Raw genomic sequence first — 16,266 nt, 5'->3', positions numbered from 1 at the left:
GCATTGTTCAGGTTGGAAAGGACCTTTAAGATCACCAAGTACAATCATTAACCCAGCACTGCCAAGTACACCACTGTTCCGAAGCACCACATCTGCACATCTTTTAAACACCTCCAGACATGGGGGCTCCACCATTTCCCTGGGCAGCCTGTTCCAGTGCTTGACAACATTTTTGATGAGGAATTTTTCCCTAATATCCAGTCTAAACCTCCCCTAGTCTTCTAGTCAGGAGCTATCAAAACCATCCAGTACATTTAGAGTAGCTTGCTATAACAACCAGCCAACAGGCTATAACCAGGCTATAACAACCAGCCTTCTAACTTTCAATTTCTCTTATATCCCAAACTAAAGGCAAAACCAAAAAAAAAGAGTCAAAAAATGCCTTTCAGTAACCTTTGCACAGGACTAACCAATCTTCTATTCAGCTACTTGAACAAGCATCAAGAATTTAGTGACCTAGAGATCACCGAGCTTCTGCTGATGAGGGTTTGAGGGTCTCTTCTTGTAGTCTGAACATAGTATAGGGAAATCTTTGGCTGCAATCCTAACAGGGAAATCTTTGGCTGCAACCCAAATATTTTTGATAGCTGCCACCTTTGAAGATTTCATCATACCGAATCTTACCATGACCTATGTCATGTCCAAGCAACCAGATACACATTTTTCTTCATCCTCAACCAGTCCCTCCTCTCCCCAGGAAAAGAAAAACCCAAATAACATGAAAATATCTTCTTTTTTTTTTTAATGCTGTTTACCCACATTTCTTTATCCTCCTCAGAGGATCAAAGGCAAAAGAGGGCATTGAGTCAACTGAAAGGTGTTCAAAAGCCCATGAAAAGATAAATAAATGAAAATATAATTCACCCAAATAATTCAGGCACAAAATAAAAACATTTAAAGTTTCTGGAGATGAGCAAAACAGTTGCCTTTCATGTGTAATTGTGTAAATCTTCTGTTCTCAGGGGAGCTAAGCAACCAGCCAGCAATAATTAGGCTTCTGAAAGACATGTAGCAAGGAATACAGGTCCTGAAAGGATGAGTTTTTCCTATTTTCCAGGGAAGCACTTTCACTGAGGGGGACATACTTGAATTCCACCAGCCCTGCTCTCTTCTACTGCCTGAACTGAGATGCTCCAGAATGAGGTCTTATCAGCAGAGGGAGTCTCTTCCTCTAACACAGAGATCAGCTTGCATCTGGATGTCTTCATTTACCAAAAACATGCCAGCATGATGGGGAAAATTGAACACAGATACTAAACTGTAAAATATGTAAGTGTGAGCTAGGCCGTCTAAAAAGCTTTATGAATAACACAGATATGATAAAAACAGGCAGTGCAAGACCTAAGTGTATTGCACAGAATGAACAACTTGCTCTCAACACAGTACAAGATTAGACAGATCACAGGACGGGAAATGGGATACAGCAAAGGTCAAAATCCACAACAATGAGTACAGTGAAAACAGACTACACCAAAGAGTCCACACTTCACATACAGGTACAACACTCCCATCTGCTACTTAGCTTTAAATTAATCCTGTTCTTTCAGCTCATGTTGGGCTTAGTAACTGCTCCTTCAATAAAAATGTCTTTTACTGAGCAGACCTCACTTGAGTCCTGGGGGAGGCCAGCCTGAAAAGCAAGCCCTGTGGCCTGGAAACAGACCTCTGGTGCTGGCCAGCAGATGAGTTGGGGCATTTAAAAGCCCCTCCAATTCAGCGTGTCCAACGCTGATCAGAGAACTGAAGCAGTCCTTCTGCTCCAACAGTGACAGCAAGAACTTAAGTTTTTATCTGGAATGTTTCCAGATGGTGAAAACTCAATTCAATCCCAATATATGTAACTCTCATAAAAGCAAGGAAAATTAGTGACAACTGGAGACATCTGGATTTGTGTTCCTACAGATCCCAGATCCACGGCATCGAGATACAAAAGGCTCAGATTACAAACCACTATTTAAATTTTAGTTACTTCAATAACTTTACCCAGAGAATAAGTTTTAATGGTTCATGGTCAAAACAGAAGGCTCTGTCACAGGGGCTCTGTGACAGTCTGTTCTGAACTGGTTTTGTTCAATGCTTTTACTAACAGAACAGATTCAGGAATGTAGCATATGCTTGTTACATCTGCAAATGATACAAAAGCAGGATGCAACTGAAACTCTGCTGGAAGTCAAGATTTTAATTCAAAACAATCTTAGCAAGTCAGATCAGGCTGATAAAATATATATTTTTATATATACATTGAATTATATATATATACATTATAGATATAATTCAATAGAAGAGGAGCAAGGTAACCCAATTCAGCAGGATTAACCAACTCCACATATGAAAAATGACTGGGTAGGTAGCAGTTCCTCAGTGGGAGGTTATACTGGATCCCAAGCTGAACATGAGTCAATAGTGTCATACTGTTAAGAAGGGGGAAAAAAACAAAACAGTCATCACATTAGATAAATCAACTGGAGTATTGCCTGCAAAACAGGCAAAGTAATCCTTGTCTGTTCAGCACTGCGAGACTTGGCTGGTATAGTCACATCAACTCCGGGCATCAAGCTAAGTAGCAAACGTAAGGGCCCAGAGAGGGGAGCCCAGGCACGACACGTGAAAGGGAACAGATGAGTGGTTCAGCCTACAGACACTGAAAAAAATAAAGAAAAGGCAACAACTGTTCTCTGTGTCTATGACAAATAACACAAATAGCAGCAGGTTTAGATTACATCAGGAGTGCTTCAGCTTAAACACGAAGGAAAGGGAAACAACATAATATATTAGCTATGGTCCCTATGCCTGAATCTTCAGGATCACGCTGGGAAAAAGCCTGATACAAAGGAGCTGCTCATGCCTTGAGGAGGCATCCTTGACTTCCTCCAGCTCCATTTTAATACGAGTTCACAAAGTACCAGTAAACAGACTGTAAGGAGATGGCCCAGGTAATGCCACAAACAGCTCTCAGGGAAATCAGAAAGAATTCGTGGAAAAAAAGAAAGAAGAACCTATGGCCAGAAGCACCTACGGAGCAGACTGATCAAACACTCAGGGTTGATACAAATAGAGCTACCTATTAATCACCACTGACTGCATCAGGAGCAAACAGGTTATTAAATTTTACGTTGTAAACTAATCTCAATTTGCAATTTTTCGAGTGCAACCATTGTGTTTGTAACATTGACACAAGCTTGCTTCTTGATGCTTTTATTTCATATGCCAATAAACCCAATCTGCTTTTTCTGATGCACGGTGAAGTAACAAATGTTTGTCTCACTGACCTGCCTTTGACAATTCTTTAGACATGAACTGACAGAGCCAGCTCATACACAGCTTTGTACGGAACAATTTTTGAAACACTATTTATCTGTGGATAATTGCTATATTCATAATTATTTTAAAGATAATTCTGTTTAATAAGGATTGGAATTATACTAGACAAGCTCCATGTAACAAAACTTTAGACTGAAAGTAATTTTTGTCACTAACCTATGAACTGCTACAAAACCGTGATTTATAATAGGCATGGTAATAGCCTTAATGATTGCAGCGCTTCTGGGTATCAAGGAAACGCACAGACTGGCTCATTTCAAAGCAGAAAGGCCATTTATTTTTTCTTTTCTCCTTCATGGGTGGCCCATACATATCTTCAAGGCCCTTGGAGGAGCTTCCAACATCCCCACTGTGTGTTCCACATAGTGGCTGTTATTACCATGCTAATGTTAATAGGTTGTAGTTTATGTGACCCCTCCGAGCAGAAGCTATTGCACAGTATAACTAGCCGAGTGCTGAATTACTGCCACTGGCTCTCTATCACAAAATGCTGGCAAGTGCTGAGGAACAGTGGCAGGAAAGTAGTGAGGGCAAAGCAAAAAATAATTACAATTCCATATTGGAAGGGAGCAGAAGGCAGGAATCTGAACAGGCTGGCAAAGAGGGATGCTGAAGCCTGGGGTCATGAGGCATGGGGTAGCAAGAGCGGCTACACCACTGCTTCCAGTGACAGAGCAGCCCATATGCCAGAACATTTGCCACTTCTCTCCCTCTGTGCAACTGCAATTCAAAATTAATAAATAAATTAGGGACAATGAATATAAGCAAGAAAAATAAAATCAGGAAGCCTCTGGCAAAATAAATAAATAAATAAGTAAAATCTTGTTCAACTCAACTCTTTTTTTGTATTACACAAAACTCTCCAGGGGAAGATTCTGCTGAATGAAGCAAAGTAACCAGTTCTAATGACAAATATTTTGGGAAAACAGAAAGTCCATATGTTCTCCTTTTATTCTACTAAAAATAAAGAGGAAACCAAGAGCTTTTTGAATTTAAAATGTAACACTTCTGTATGCCAGGAGACAAACTATGCCCAAGTTAAGTCTGGACATTAATGGAAGCAAACAGCAGAATGCTGGTCCCTGGTGTTTCAATTATTCTCTCTTTGGAGGTTATGCTTCCAAGAAGTTAAAGAAATACAATTTCCCTGTAAGGATCATTATTTCTGGGGTTTTTTGCAGACCATTGCAATGTTTTTCTTTAAAGCTATTTGATCTGTATTTGCAGAAAAGCTCAGTTCATCCCTCTGCCTTTTCATACATTCACCTGTGAAGCTTTTTACAGAATCAGAGCGCAGCAGGGGCTGGACAGTGCCACTGCAGATCATCTCATCCAAGTCTCTGCTCAGCACAGGGTCAGCTAGCGCACGCTCAGGACTGTGCCCAGTTGGGTTCTGAGCATCTCCAAGGATGGAGACTCCACAACATCTCTGGGCAACCTCCTCCAGTGTCTGACAACCCTCACACTGAACATGTCTTCTCACATTTAAATGCAATGTCCTGCATTTCAGTTTATGCCCATTTCATTTTTCCCTTTCTCTGTGCACCACTGAAGAGTCTGGCTCTTGTCAAACCAGTCAAAACTGGAGTTTCCCAAAGCAAATACTGGCCTTTATTTTCAAACATCACTCTCTGGTCTTAGTTCTTGATATTCCCATTTGCTTAAAAATAAAATTAAGTTTTATACAGGAATGGCACTAACTCTGAATATACCAGTGACCTCAAATCAAACAGGAAGTCACTTCTTTCCCTGTATTATTCAAATTCATTCTATTATACAAAAAAAAAAAATTAAGAAGCAGATTTCCAATGAAATCCTATCCTCTGTAGTTTTAATCTCTTCTTGCCCTTCAAATAAAACTTAAGTATTATCTATATTACTAAAATATTATAAGCTATGCACATGGTGAACGATGTATTCACCAGATTTAGTCTGCAATGAAATAAGCGACCTCTAGAAAAGCCTCACGCTCATTTCCAGGGTAGAAACTAAGGCAGAAGGAAGCTTGCACGTAAGTATCAATGAAATTAGACAATGAGAACCAGCTCTAGGTCAATGAAAATAGAGCAAGAAAATATTTCACTGCTAGAATAAATAAGTTTCAATTGCCACATGCAAAAAAAACAATGTCCCAAATGCTTTCAGCATCTGCTCTGTGAGATCAGAGCTTAGGAGCTCTGTCAGCAACAGTCAGTTTCTGAAGGAAGAAGTGACTTTAAAATTGACATTTTGTAACCTTACAGGCCTAACATTGGTCTGGAGTTCAAAATAACAGGTATTTCACAATAAACAACAAATTGCTACCATTCCTTACGTAACTTGTTTCCTAAAAGCCTAACCATAAAGAAATGAATAAATTAGAAATGCTCATTTAATTTTCTTCCTTAATATCTATTTATTTTGAGTGCCTAATTTGAAGCAGCACAATTCTTTGACAAATCCCTGAAAAAAGAGAGAAACTTCAAGACTGTTGTTGGAGAAGCAGATTTATTCAGATAAAAATCAGTTAGCTCCCAGAATGCAGAAAAGAGTAATTTTACTGGGGTTTGAGGAATTTGGTTCAAAGCTCTGATCTAGAAAGCAATATATACAGTTATTAAACAGTGTAAGGGGATTAACTCTATAGAGCATTATTGACTACTCCAGTCTCATTAACTGCAGTTTTATTTAGATAAAAATGTCATCTTAAACATCATTTTTGTGTCAGAAGTTAGATCTGAAGAATAACATTAAAAATAAATATGCATCAGCAGTGCCGCGATCTGCACGAGCTCTTTCTGGGGTCTCCCCTGGAACTCTCGATTGAAATTAAGGTTTTGATTTACAGTGTGCCCATCAAGAGAAACTGCTTTTAAAAGGAGTTGTCCTGTGGAATGTGAGATGTGTTTTCTGAGAGGCAACTTCACTGGAGCATGTACAAGTTTAACATAGAAAGCTGATGTCTGTCTGATTCTTTTTCCTCTAAGAAAGGAATGAAGAAAGGTTAGGAAAGAGTTCTGGGTTCCCAGTGGACTTTTGCCTACTTTCAGACTTTATTAGGGAACTGTGAAGCTAATTATGTGTACGATAACTTCAGTTACTGCTTTTCATGCAGAATCACAGACCAGAAAATAATGAAAGCATGAATGGAAAAGTCTCTCTGCCTTTTAAACTTGGAGCAACTCAGAGAAGGCACTGGATGTTTCAGCAGGCTGCAGCAGAGCTTCTGTACTGCTATGAGGACCATGTAACCCTCAAGAGGTGCTCAAAAGGCCCACCAAACACCAGAACAAATCCCAACATCCCTCACTGTCTTTGCTTCTGAAAAATCATCCGTATAACACCCCAAGGGTCACTCAGAAAACAGAGGCATGACCAGCTGCACATGCAGCACTGCAGACACCCTGCACTCCCCATGGCAGGATGACACCAGGATGGAGCATCCCCCTGAGCATGCTTCAGAGGTAGACCTTGACCTGCACCAAGCTCTGAACAAAGTTAACAGCTGCTGGGTACCTATGCATTTTTTGAACTCTAGATCCAGGAGAAGCGGGAAGCCAGATGTAGAAACAGGCAGAGCATCCCCATTAACCACTTCACATACTGGGGCTACTCAACACTTCAGATACACACTTGCTTGACAGGTTTGTCACCACAGAGGCATGCCACTTCCCCCTGGACACTTTGCAAAGCTGTTGGCATTCCTTCTGAAAGCTTTGACTCATGCTATCAGAGGCCAGTTTTCACAGATGCAATAGTATTTTGAAGCTGTACTATTCTTTTCAAATGGAGGCTGTTTGTACATTTCACTCAAACACTCAACATTCAGTTTCCTAGTTTATCTTAACCCCAAGAATGCAGTGCATCTACCTGCAAAAGGAGGTGGAATATAACCCTACATTTACTATTACATGAGTTACTAGCAACCAGACTCAAACCTAGCTCGCAAGAGCATGGTCATGTTCTCTCCTTACCCTTTTGGTATTTTTATTTATTGTTTGCTTCTACACCATCCCACGAAGAACTGGGAATCTGGGGTTTTTTATCTATATGTTCTGTATTTTCAAGAGTATTTGCAGCCCTCCTATTGGAGATGATGAGGGCTGAAAAAGATGAAGGCTTTGAAACCTCAGGTGGGAAGAATAAAAAGCTGTGACCATCAAGAACATCCTACCTCTAAAAAATGTGGAAGATAGGACCTCCACACTGAATTCTTATGAATGAAACCCCAGATATTTCCATGAAGTTTATATATATATACATATATATACACATTTTTTTTTTACCCAAACCAATACTAGTAAAAATTTTACTATGAAGCAACTACATTTTTATACACTTCCATGAAGCTTGGCTACCTCTGGTTTCATACACTTGCTTAAAGCAGAACATGCTGGCGCCGTTTATTCATCTTCTCCTATGAAAACAAACTCTGCTTCCACGCGCTTCTACCCAAAAGTAACTGCCCACACAAGTGAAGTTCTGCTGCTACATACAGGCACTATCTAGGATGGGCAGCAGAAACATGAATCACTGCAGATAAAGAAATGCACATTAAAACAAAGAAAGGGCTGTACATCCCAACTGCTTACGTTGTCTGCTGATCACAGGGGAAGCTCCAAGTTGTTTTGTATAGCTGTGTTTTTGAGAGGTGACCTGCTACAACCGGGATGGTACGATGCTGGGAAAAGAACGTGTTTAACACCATGATGTCATTCCACCCACTACCAGTTGCCACGGTCACACAGCACAGCAATAAAACTGGAATTTCTAATTTTGAAAAATGGTGGTGGGGTTTTTTTTTTCCAAGTTACAATCTTCAAAAACCTCACAAAAAAATGAAAAGGGCATAAAGCCAGTATCAAGAGTGTCAGCTCCCCTTATATCATATTACATGTCACTTTCAGCATCCTACTCCTTATTTATCTCCTTCCCCAAGAGGCCAATCATCATTCCCATACACCTGAGTTAATACTCAGCGATCAGATCCCCTGAGGCACTGCTGAACTGCCTTCAGTGCAGTACTGCATGTCATTGCTTCCCACCCCTTAGGACCAATGTTAACATTAATGATTAGCAAAGAGAAAGATACCCATGCCATAACTGTCCTCCGACATACTGCAGGCTTTGAGATTTGTCCTCAGGCTGAAGAAAACAGTTAACGATCCCATTTAAACCATCAGTATGTACCAGTGATCAAGACTAAGTTTATTATCCTGCAAACAAAAATGAAGACCAAATTCTAAGGTGGGCACCGGCTCCACAAATCAACTCAGTTAATACCCCATCAGAAGGCTACAGTGTTGGCAGCCATGGGTAATATGTGGTATTTGTGGCACTACTGGAGAAAACTATTTTAAGTCTAATTAACATGAAATTTTTAGAATGCAGATGCTTTTCATTTATACATAAAACAAAATGCCGTGACATTTCTCCCATCCATTTATCATAAACAAGTTAATTACTGTGTAACAAATAGCTCCTGGTAGAATCTGTATGTTTTGAGGATGTTAGAGAGCTGACTCAGGGAAATAAGATGAACCACAAAGTAGTAGTTAATAGCTTATGGCATACTTATAATAAAACAATGACTCTGTAAAAGCTTTTGTTGTCAAATTAAAGCTAAGCTATTTCCATTGGAATGAGTCAATTATAAGCAGTCATTATCTGTTTAACTTGATTCAAACCTAGAATACTACAAGCACTTTCATTTTGATACATTCATAACCTTGCATACGTTTGAGAGCTGGTTACAAAGCTTAAAAGGAAAATGCTGGATTTATTGCCATACAGCTTATCCCCAAGCCATGTAACATCTAAACTTCCCAATGCTGGCTGAAGATCACCACTATGCCAAGGCTCTCATACCACCCGATTTCTGATGAACTAACCTTTAATGAGTCCTTGCTGAGGACCAAGTGAAGACTACACAGCATCACTGGAATCCCCTGAGAGCCATCTGAACTACACACACACACACTTTATCCTCCCCAGTTCCATGAAAGCACCGACAGGTGAATTCCTACCTACTTTTTTTTTTAGGCAAACAGTCCCATTTGGCCTGAAAATGAATTACTGAATGCTGATGAGTAAGATGGTGGTAGCTGGCAGCAGAGCTTTGCGTGGTAAGATGGTGTGAAACGGTACATATGTCAATCTATCAAATATGATACACTAAGCAATCTGAACCCATTTTTGGTCTGAACTATTGTACAATACTTCACCCAGATGGAAGAAAGAGATAAACATTTTATGCTTCAGACACATCAAGTGTGAGGAAGTAAAATTAAACCTCAACTGGAAAACTACCAATTTTACATGCTAGAGTATATATAAAGAACACAAGCATGAAGAGGAATTTTATCCTCCATTACTGTACAAGTTAATTATATATCTTTTTTTTTCTATGATAAACCACAGCATGTATTTAACTGTAGATTAAAAGGTGTTTATTTATTATCAAACACAGCATTTGCATTTTTTTCCCTTTATCCAGTTGACAAAATGCTTACAAATAGCATAACTCGTGACAGCGTTATCAGGACATGAATCTTACAAGTGGCGCATGCATACACAATATCCCGAGGGCCAGTGCAGCCCTAAATCAGAGCCAGGTTTGCCATGACTAATGTAAAACTACAGCTGGCCCCTAAAGCATAAAATTAAATAGAAATATATTTTCATTCAAATCAACTTGACAGCCTATCTAAATATAATTTCATATTTAAAAAATTATCAGTTAAAACTGAAATGAAATGACAGCCACTGTGCTGCCTTCGAAGTCACTGCCAGCTAACTCCCCTGAACAGACCTTCTGCTCCATCTCTATTGTCCACCTACATAAACACACAGCACAGTTTGTCAAGCACTAGACTGCAAAAAATACTCCTCTGAGCAAATACATTAATGACAAGACTTCCTACAGTATTTGGAGGAGAATGTTTATCAAACAATTTCCGAAGCTAAAAAGCATGAAATTTGCTATGAAATTTACTGTTTACAGACTGACCTATACAGCATTACAGTGTATAAGTTTGGGAAAAACTGATACTAAATACGTAAACAAGTGGTACTTGGTTCTCTTCAAGTGTTGCTATATTCTTGGGCTTGTCTGTTTAAAATCCCTGTTTGGTTATCTTTAAATAGAAACTCCCCAACATTTACTAATTGATGCCAGGCCAGTCAAGAGAATTCCTGAACAGCAAAACTAAGACAACTGGGCTCAGAAACAAAACTGACTGCCAGCTCATGTAGAGAAAAAATGTCCAGTCCTGGATTCTGTTGAAGCCAGAAAGAACACTGTCAAATCTTTCTCTCTTTCAAGAAAAATCAAAGTGTCTGAGCAGGTGTTTGCTCTGGAGGAAGACAGAAATCCCAGCTTTCTGGCAGAGACATATGCACGTGAGTAAATGTACTCGGAAGAAAGTAGCAAAGGGTTATAAACTCTTGAGTAGAGCATCAAGTCCTGATGTGCTCCCCAGTTTCCACAATATACCAAGTGAACTGCTGTGGCATCCACCAATGGTTAGTGATTTAACTGAAGGGGTGTGCTTTGGGTGGGGGAAGGATTTTGATCTTCACAGATTGCCTTGGAGTAAAACAATGATTTTCTATACGATGCAAATATAAAGTTTAATTACTTTTTAACTTGAAAAGGAGAGACATCAATACACAGGATAATCTAGTGTTATTTGGATTATGAAGATGTCTTAGAGTCTACAATCACAGAAGTGGTTATAATCCCACAATTACTATAAAGCTAATTGGTAGCTTCTTTTTGCCTGTGTTTTCATGTTGTCAGTGGGGCAGTAATGAAAATGAATGCCACATTTGTGAACAGAATGTCTGTAGGCTTGTTTACCACATCTCCAACAACAACGTCTGCTTTATCATGCATTTCAAAGCAGAGATAATTTAAGGATCTTTGAATTTCATACATAAAATACTTTCTAAAATATCAAATGTAGAGTTCCTTCAGACAGGGTGGGAGTGGGAGACTTAGAAGTGAAATTATGACCTCACATATAGGCAAACAATCTACCTGAGGCAGACAGCACACAGACTTCGAACGATCCATCTGTATTCAAAACCGCACTCAGGTAAACCACTTAGTGTTTCATCCTCCTACAAACATAATTCTGCAGACAATTTCACCATCAAAACCAGCATCTTCAAACCTCCTTTCACCTCCTGAAAATACAGTTATTGCAGAACCTATTAAGCTTTTTATTCCGCTTACCTTTGAGTAACTTCTGCCCTTCCATGATGCTTTGGGAGACAAATGCTGTGTAGTCTTCTTCTGAAAAGCCAGGCTTGCATGTGGGTCTAACTGTAAGATCCCCATTGTGTGCCTGCAAAAACAAAATGAGGAAGATGCACACCATGACTTCTGTCATTTGGAAAAACATTTTGCACACGATGACTAGGTGTTTAGGCGCAGGCAAACCTGAACAGTAACGTAGTGTACAAGTAGAAATTGCTTGTGCTGAAGTGCCTATCTCTTGGAGCGGATCCATACTGTAACTGCAAAAATAAAACGGGCTAGCACATAGTTGCCTGACTACAAGAGAGCATTGTTTGTAGGAAGGCTGGGATACTGGGCACTGTCAGAACAGGGGACGAAACAAAGAGCAGCAATTCATCAAGGCTAGCACTCATACAGAAGCCACGCAAAGGCCTGTGTTGCAACATCCATATCACTGAGTTTTGTTACTAAGAATCTGGGCAAACCCCAGGAGGAATAAAATCCCAGCTCCCAGCAGCCTCAGGAACTTATGACCACCTAAAGCCCCCTTCCTTCCCCTTCTGCCAGCTGCTGCCTCTTCGACCCTTCAGGCTCTGCGCCTGCCCAGCACTGCAGAGGGGATGCCCAATGAAAAAATACAACATCGTTACTGAATGGCACAGCCCCACACACAACCTGCCAGCACCCGGGGGAAGCACCCATCTAAACAATCTGCTGTAACTTTGGACTGTGTAGCAGGGAACCAGCTCCTGCCACACAGACAGGTTAGTCCAGTCATGGCATTCCAGGCTCCTTGGGACAAGGCACCCATTCTCCTACAAGGAAGGATGCAGACCCCAACTCACTGAGGCAGTGATTTATGCCTAAGAAGTGCCAGGTGCCTTATGCACAAACAAGTGCCGGTGGCAAGGGATTTCTAACACTCCCGGGCTGCCGGCAGGGCTAAGCCAAGCATCGCTTGGAGATGCAGGCTGCACCTCCGACTCCTCCAGTCCCCGCAGCCGAAGCCAGGGGAACGGGAGAGTCACTTCCCCAAGAAAGTGCAACTCCAGGCGTGCTCCTGCCTCCCCGGGAGACGAGCACGACACCCCCGGGGTCCCCGAAACACTCTTGGACACAGACTATGCTGCATTACGGAGAAAGGCAGAAGAGAAGAGGAGCGAAGGGTCCTTTCGGAACAGCTTAGTAAGCAGAAAGCAAGCCAACGTACTCTGCGAAAAATCACGCTCGGGAGACGGATGCCAGCTACTGCATGGGAAGCGCAGCGAAGCGGCGGCTCTGTGGACTCTAGCGATCGCTGGCAAGATGCTGCCATTGAGAAATATTTCAAAAGGTCTGACTCAAAATAACGGGCTCTGGATCTGAAATCGCCCAATTACTGAAACGGTGCTCGCCATCTGAGAGCACACCGGGGCTATTTCTGCCCAACCGCCAGCCTCCCGAGGGCTTGCACTCGGGACACCACGGATTCAACTTGGCACAGGGGGATTCAGGGACGAAAATAAGCGGCTCTTGTTCCTGCGGCCAGCCCAGCATCGAACACATCAGCCACCCCCCTCACCCAGTGCCGCTGCAGCCGCGCGTTCCGGCACCTGCTGATGTTCCGCGGACAGCCCCTAATTTGTGGGGGGGACACCCTGAAAACCCCAAACTTTTCAGGCCGCTGGCGCCAGCGCGGATCAGGCCCACTCGGTGTTCACGGGCTCGTAAAGACAAAAGTTGCCGGTGCGGCGGCAGCGGAGGGGCGCCGGGCAGACAGCGGGCAGCGCTGTGCGGCGGCGCGGAGGCTCCGCGGGAGCGGCGGCACCGGGACGCACCGCTACCGCGAAGTTTACCTGGAGCCGCGCACGGCGGAGGGCAAGTTTGTGCGGGCGCGGCGGAAGCCCCAGATGCAACGCGACCGCCGGCGTTAAAAAGCGGTGACTTAGACCCGCAAAGGGGATAAAACAAGAGGGAAACCGCGAAGGCGGCGGGAAGCTGCGGGGGCACCGCTCCCTCTCACCCACTCTCACGCTCCCGCACCGCGGCCGCACGGACCCCGAAGTTGCGGCGGGTACAGGCGGAGGGCGCGGAGCTGCGGCGGAAGCTCCGCGGGGCGCGGAGCCGTTGGGCGCTGCTTCCCCCCATGCCCCATCCCCGCGGTGCAGCCCCACTTACCGCTGCCACCGAGCCCCAGACGGGAAGGAGCACCGCGAGCAGCGCCAGCGGCACCCGCGAGCCGGCCCTCATGGCCCCGGCGGCGGCGGCCCCGGCCGGCCCAGCCCCGCGGGCCGTGGCGGTGCGGCTGAGCCGCGCTGCGCTGCGCAGAGCCGGGCCCGAGGAGCCGCTGCCACCCCGCTCCCGCTGCTCGCTCGCTCGCTGCCCGCTCTGGGCTGCAGGTGAAGCGCCCGCCGCGCGCCGCCGCCACGCCCCGCCCACCGGCCGCGCGGGCACGCGCGGCCTTAAAGCGACAGGCACCGCCCCGCGGCGGCCAGCGCGGAGGGGACTCGGGGCGGGGAGGGGGGGGAAATGTCTGAGTCTCCCTCGGCGCCCCGCGGAGGGCGGGCGCGCACATGAGAACGCGGGGCGGTAGGAAACAGAATGCGCGCAGAGCAAACGTACCTGTGCAGACTGCAAAGGGGATGTTCAGGGAAGGAAACAGAACATCCACGTGAGAGGTGTATCCACTGAGGAGAAAGTGATGTATCCAGGGAAAAACTAATGTATCCAGGGAAAGATGTACCCGTTAGTGACAAATGCAACATGACCAGGTGGGAAGCAAGTGTATGCAGCGAGGGAAAGCTGGCGTGTCCACAGGAGAGACATCTATCGGGGATGATGGATGCGTCCAGTGAGAAGAGGATAGCCTAGGTCGTGAAGGGAAGGCGGCATGTGGGGAGCAGCACATCTACAGGGAAAAATAATGTGCTGGGGAGGAAAAAAAAATCTATTTTAGTAGAAAAAACAAGATACTTGAAGAGAATCACAGAGGGAATCACAGCCCCATCACCCCGGCCTGCAGAGGCTTTCACTGGGTATCACCTTGTTGGGAGGGGGAGGCCTGGCAGGACAGCCATGGGGTACCCGGGAAAACATGGTCTTGGGAAAACCCCTAGGATGCCACAAGGACTTGGGGGTTGGCAGGGGAGAACTGTTCCCCAGACTGTTCTGGGGGCTAACTCTGCCCATGGCTTATCTAAACCCTGGGCAGAAACAGCAGATGGTACAGCAAGTGCTGTCCTGAGAAGAGAATGATGTGGGTGAATGTCAGTTTCAGGACCAGGTAGAAAAATGGGTAGTGCCTGAACTAGCTCCTCAGCTGTGTCCATGAGCCAGTGTGTGCCTGGCCCTTCTTTATTTAGAGGAAAACAGGCATGTCAGGCCTAGTCCGTGTTCACATCAGTAGCAGATAAAGCTAACTGCACTAAACTAGAGGTTTTCTGGTGTAAAGATAAAGGCAGATCAAAACAGGGCTGGAAAGTGAAACTTAAAGTCAGTTTCATTTTCACAGACAACTGAAAATGGAAAGCAGTGGTTCTGAGTGCTAAGTATGGCTCCTGCTATTTTCCTACAGCATGGCCCTAGCATCCAAACATGATTTTTTTCCTTTCTGAATGCAGCTTAATGCCACAAATAGGAGTTCTCAGGCATGTATATTTTGTGCATCTAAATCCAACAGCAATTTGCATAAAGAGATGCATTCTATCTGATGTACGTGCAAAATCAGACATTGCAGCTGAAAAATCTGGCCATTAAACTATTCTGTTATATTCACACATTTCCAAAGGAATGAGACACATAAATCCACTGACAGCATCTTTTGCTATTGAGTAGATTTAATAGCGTTGTGCTAACACCTTGAGATGTTAGCGAAGAACTGAGACCTCATTGTGTTAAGCTCTGTAGACACGAATAATGAAAAGATTGTTCCTGCTCCACCAATTTACAGTCTTACTGGATTATGGGGTTTACTCCGTTTTTAAACAAGTGTTTCTGAGTTTGTTACATAACGTTAAATAAATCCCATCATTGCAATGAATTTAGTGTATACCCTTTTTTGTGAAGCACTTTCACAAAGGCAGAAATAATCGAATGACACCATCACAGCAAAAATAAATCCTTATCTGTATATACAAAACCTAAATTTATTCCTTTCATTTTTATCCTAAATTTCAAAGTTTGGAGTAAATTGTGCCAGGTTGAAGGGCAGCTGCAGTTGTTGCTATTTAAATGAAACTACAAGTCCTCTGGAGACTTCTGGGGGTATTTTGGATTTGTGAAAGTGCAGTGTGGCTGTTTCCTTGTGAATACCTATGGCCAGTTCTTTTGACTCTTGCTGAACTACAGCTGTTGCTGTGCATGTGCTGGCTCTGTTTGATAACTTTGCTAATATGACAAGTTCTACAAGTATTGTCAAAATAAGTCTGACACCACAACAGATTGTGAAGAAAAGGCAGAGCAGTAGTGAAAAAAAACCCAGAATTCTTCAACATGTTTACAGTTGATTTCTAATCTGATGGGAAATTGATTTCTTTCCCAAATTAGTTTGCCATCCCTCTTTTCTAAGCTGTGGTATTGTGAGTACGCTTCCCAGATACGTTTCTAATAACACAGGGTACTTTTACAAACTGATGTATTTCCAGAAGGACCAGAAGGGAACACAAATCCAGTGTTCACACAGTGCAAATCAGTGCTTTACATATGTGCTTGTTTTTACTCTACCATTTTCCTTCAACTCTTGA

At 43.3% G+C, this 16,266-nt stretch overlaps 1 protein-coding gene across 1 annotated transcript in view; it reads right to left on the bottom strand.

Annotated features, from left to right (window-relative positions):
* Window positions 1–13,824, bottom strand: part of CDH4 (cadherin 4) — a 459,553-nt gene extending 445,729 nt beyond the window's left edge. Inside the window, exons 1-2 of the mRNA XM_065691453.1 lie at window positions 13,703–13,824; window positions 11,540–11,651 (exon numbers count right to left, since the gene is read on the bottom strand). Coding sequence (XP_065547525.1) covers window positions 11,540–11,651; window positions 13,703–13,774 — 184 coding nt within the window. The 5' untranslated portion in view covers window positions 13,775–13,824. The remainder of the gene's footprint in view (window positions 1–11,539; window positions 11,652–13,702) is intronic.
* Window positions 13,825–16,266: the final 2,442 nt, after the last annotated feature.

This window comes from Lathamus discolor, chromosome 11 (assembly GCF_037157495.1).
Source record: "Lathamus discolor isolate bLatDis1 chromosome 11, bLatDis1.hap1, whole genome shotgun sequence".
In the NCBI taxonomy this organism is placed as follows: domain Eukaryota; kingdom Metazoa; phylum Chordata; class Aves; order Psittaciformes; family Psittacidae; genus Lathamus; species Lathamus discolor.
This window is presented reverse-complemented; position numbering and strand designations above follow the sequence as displayed.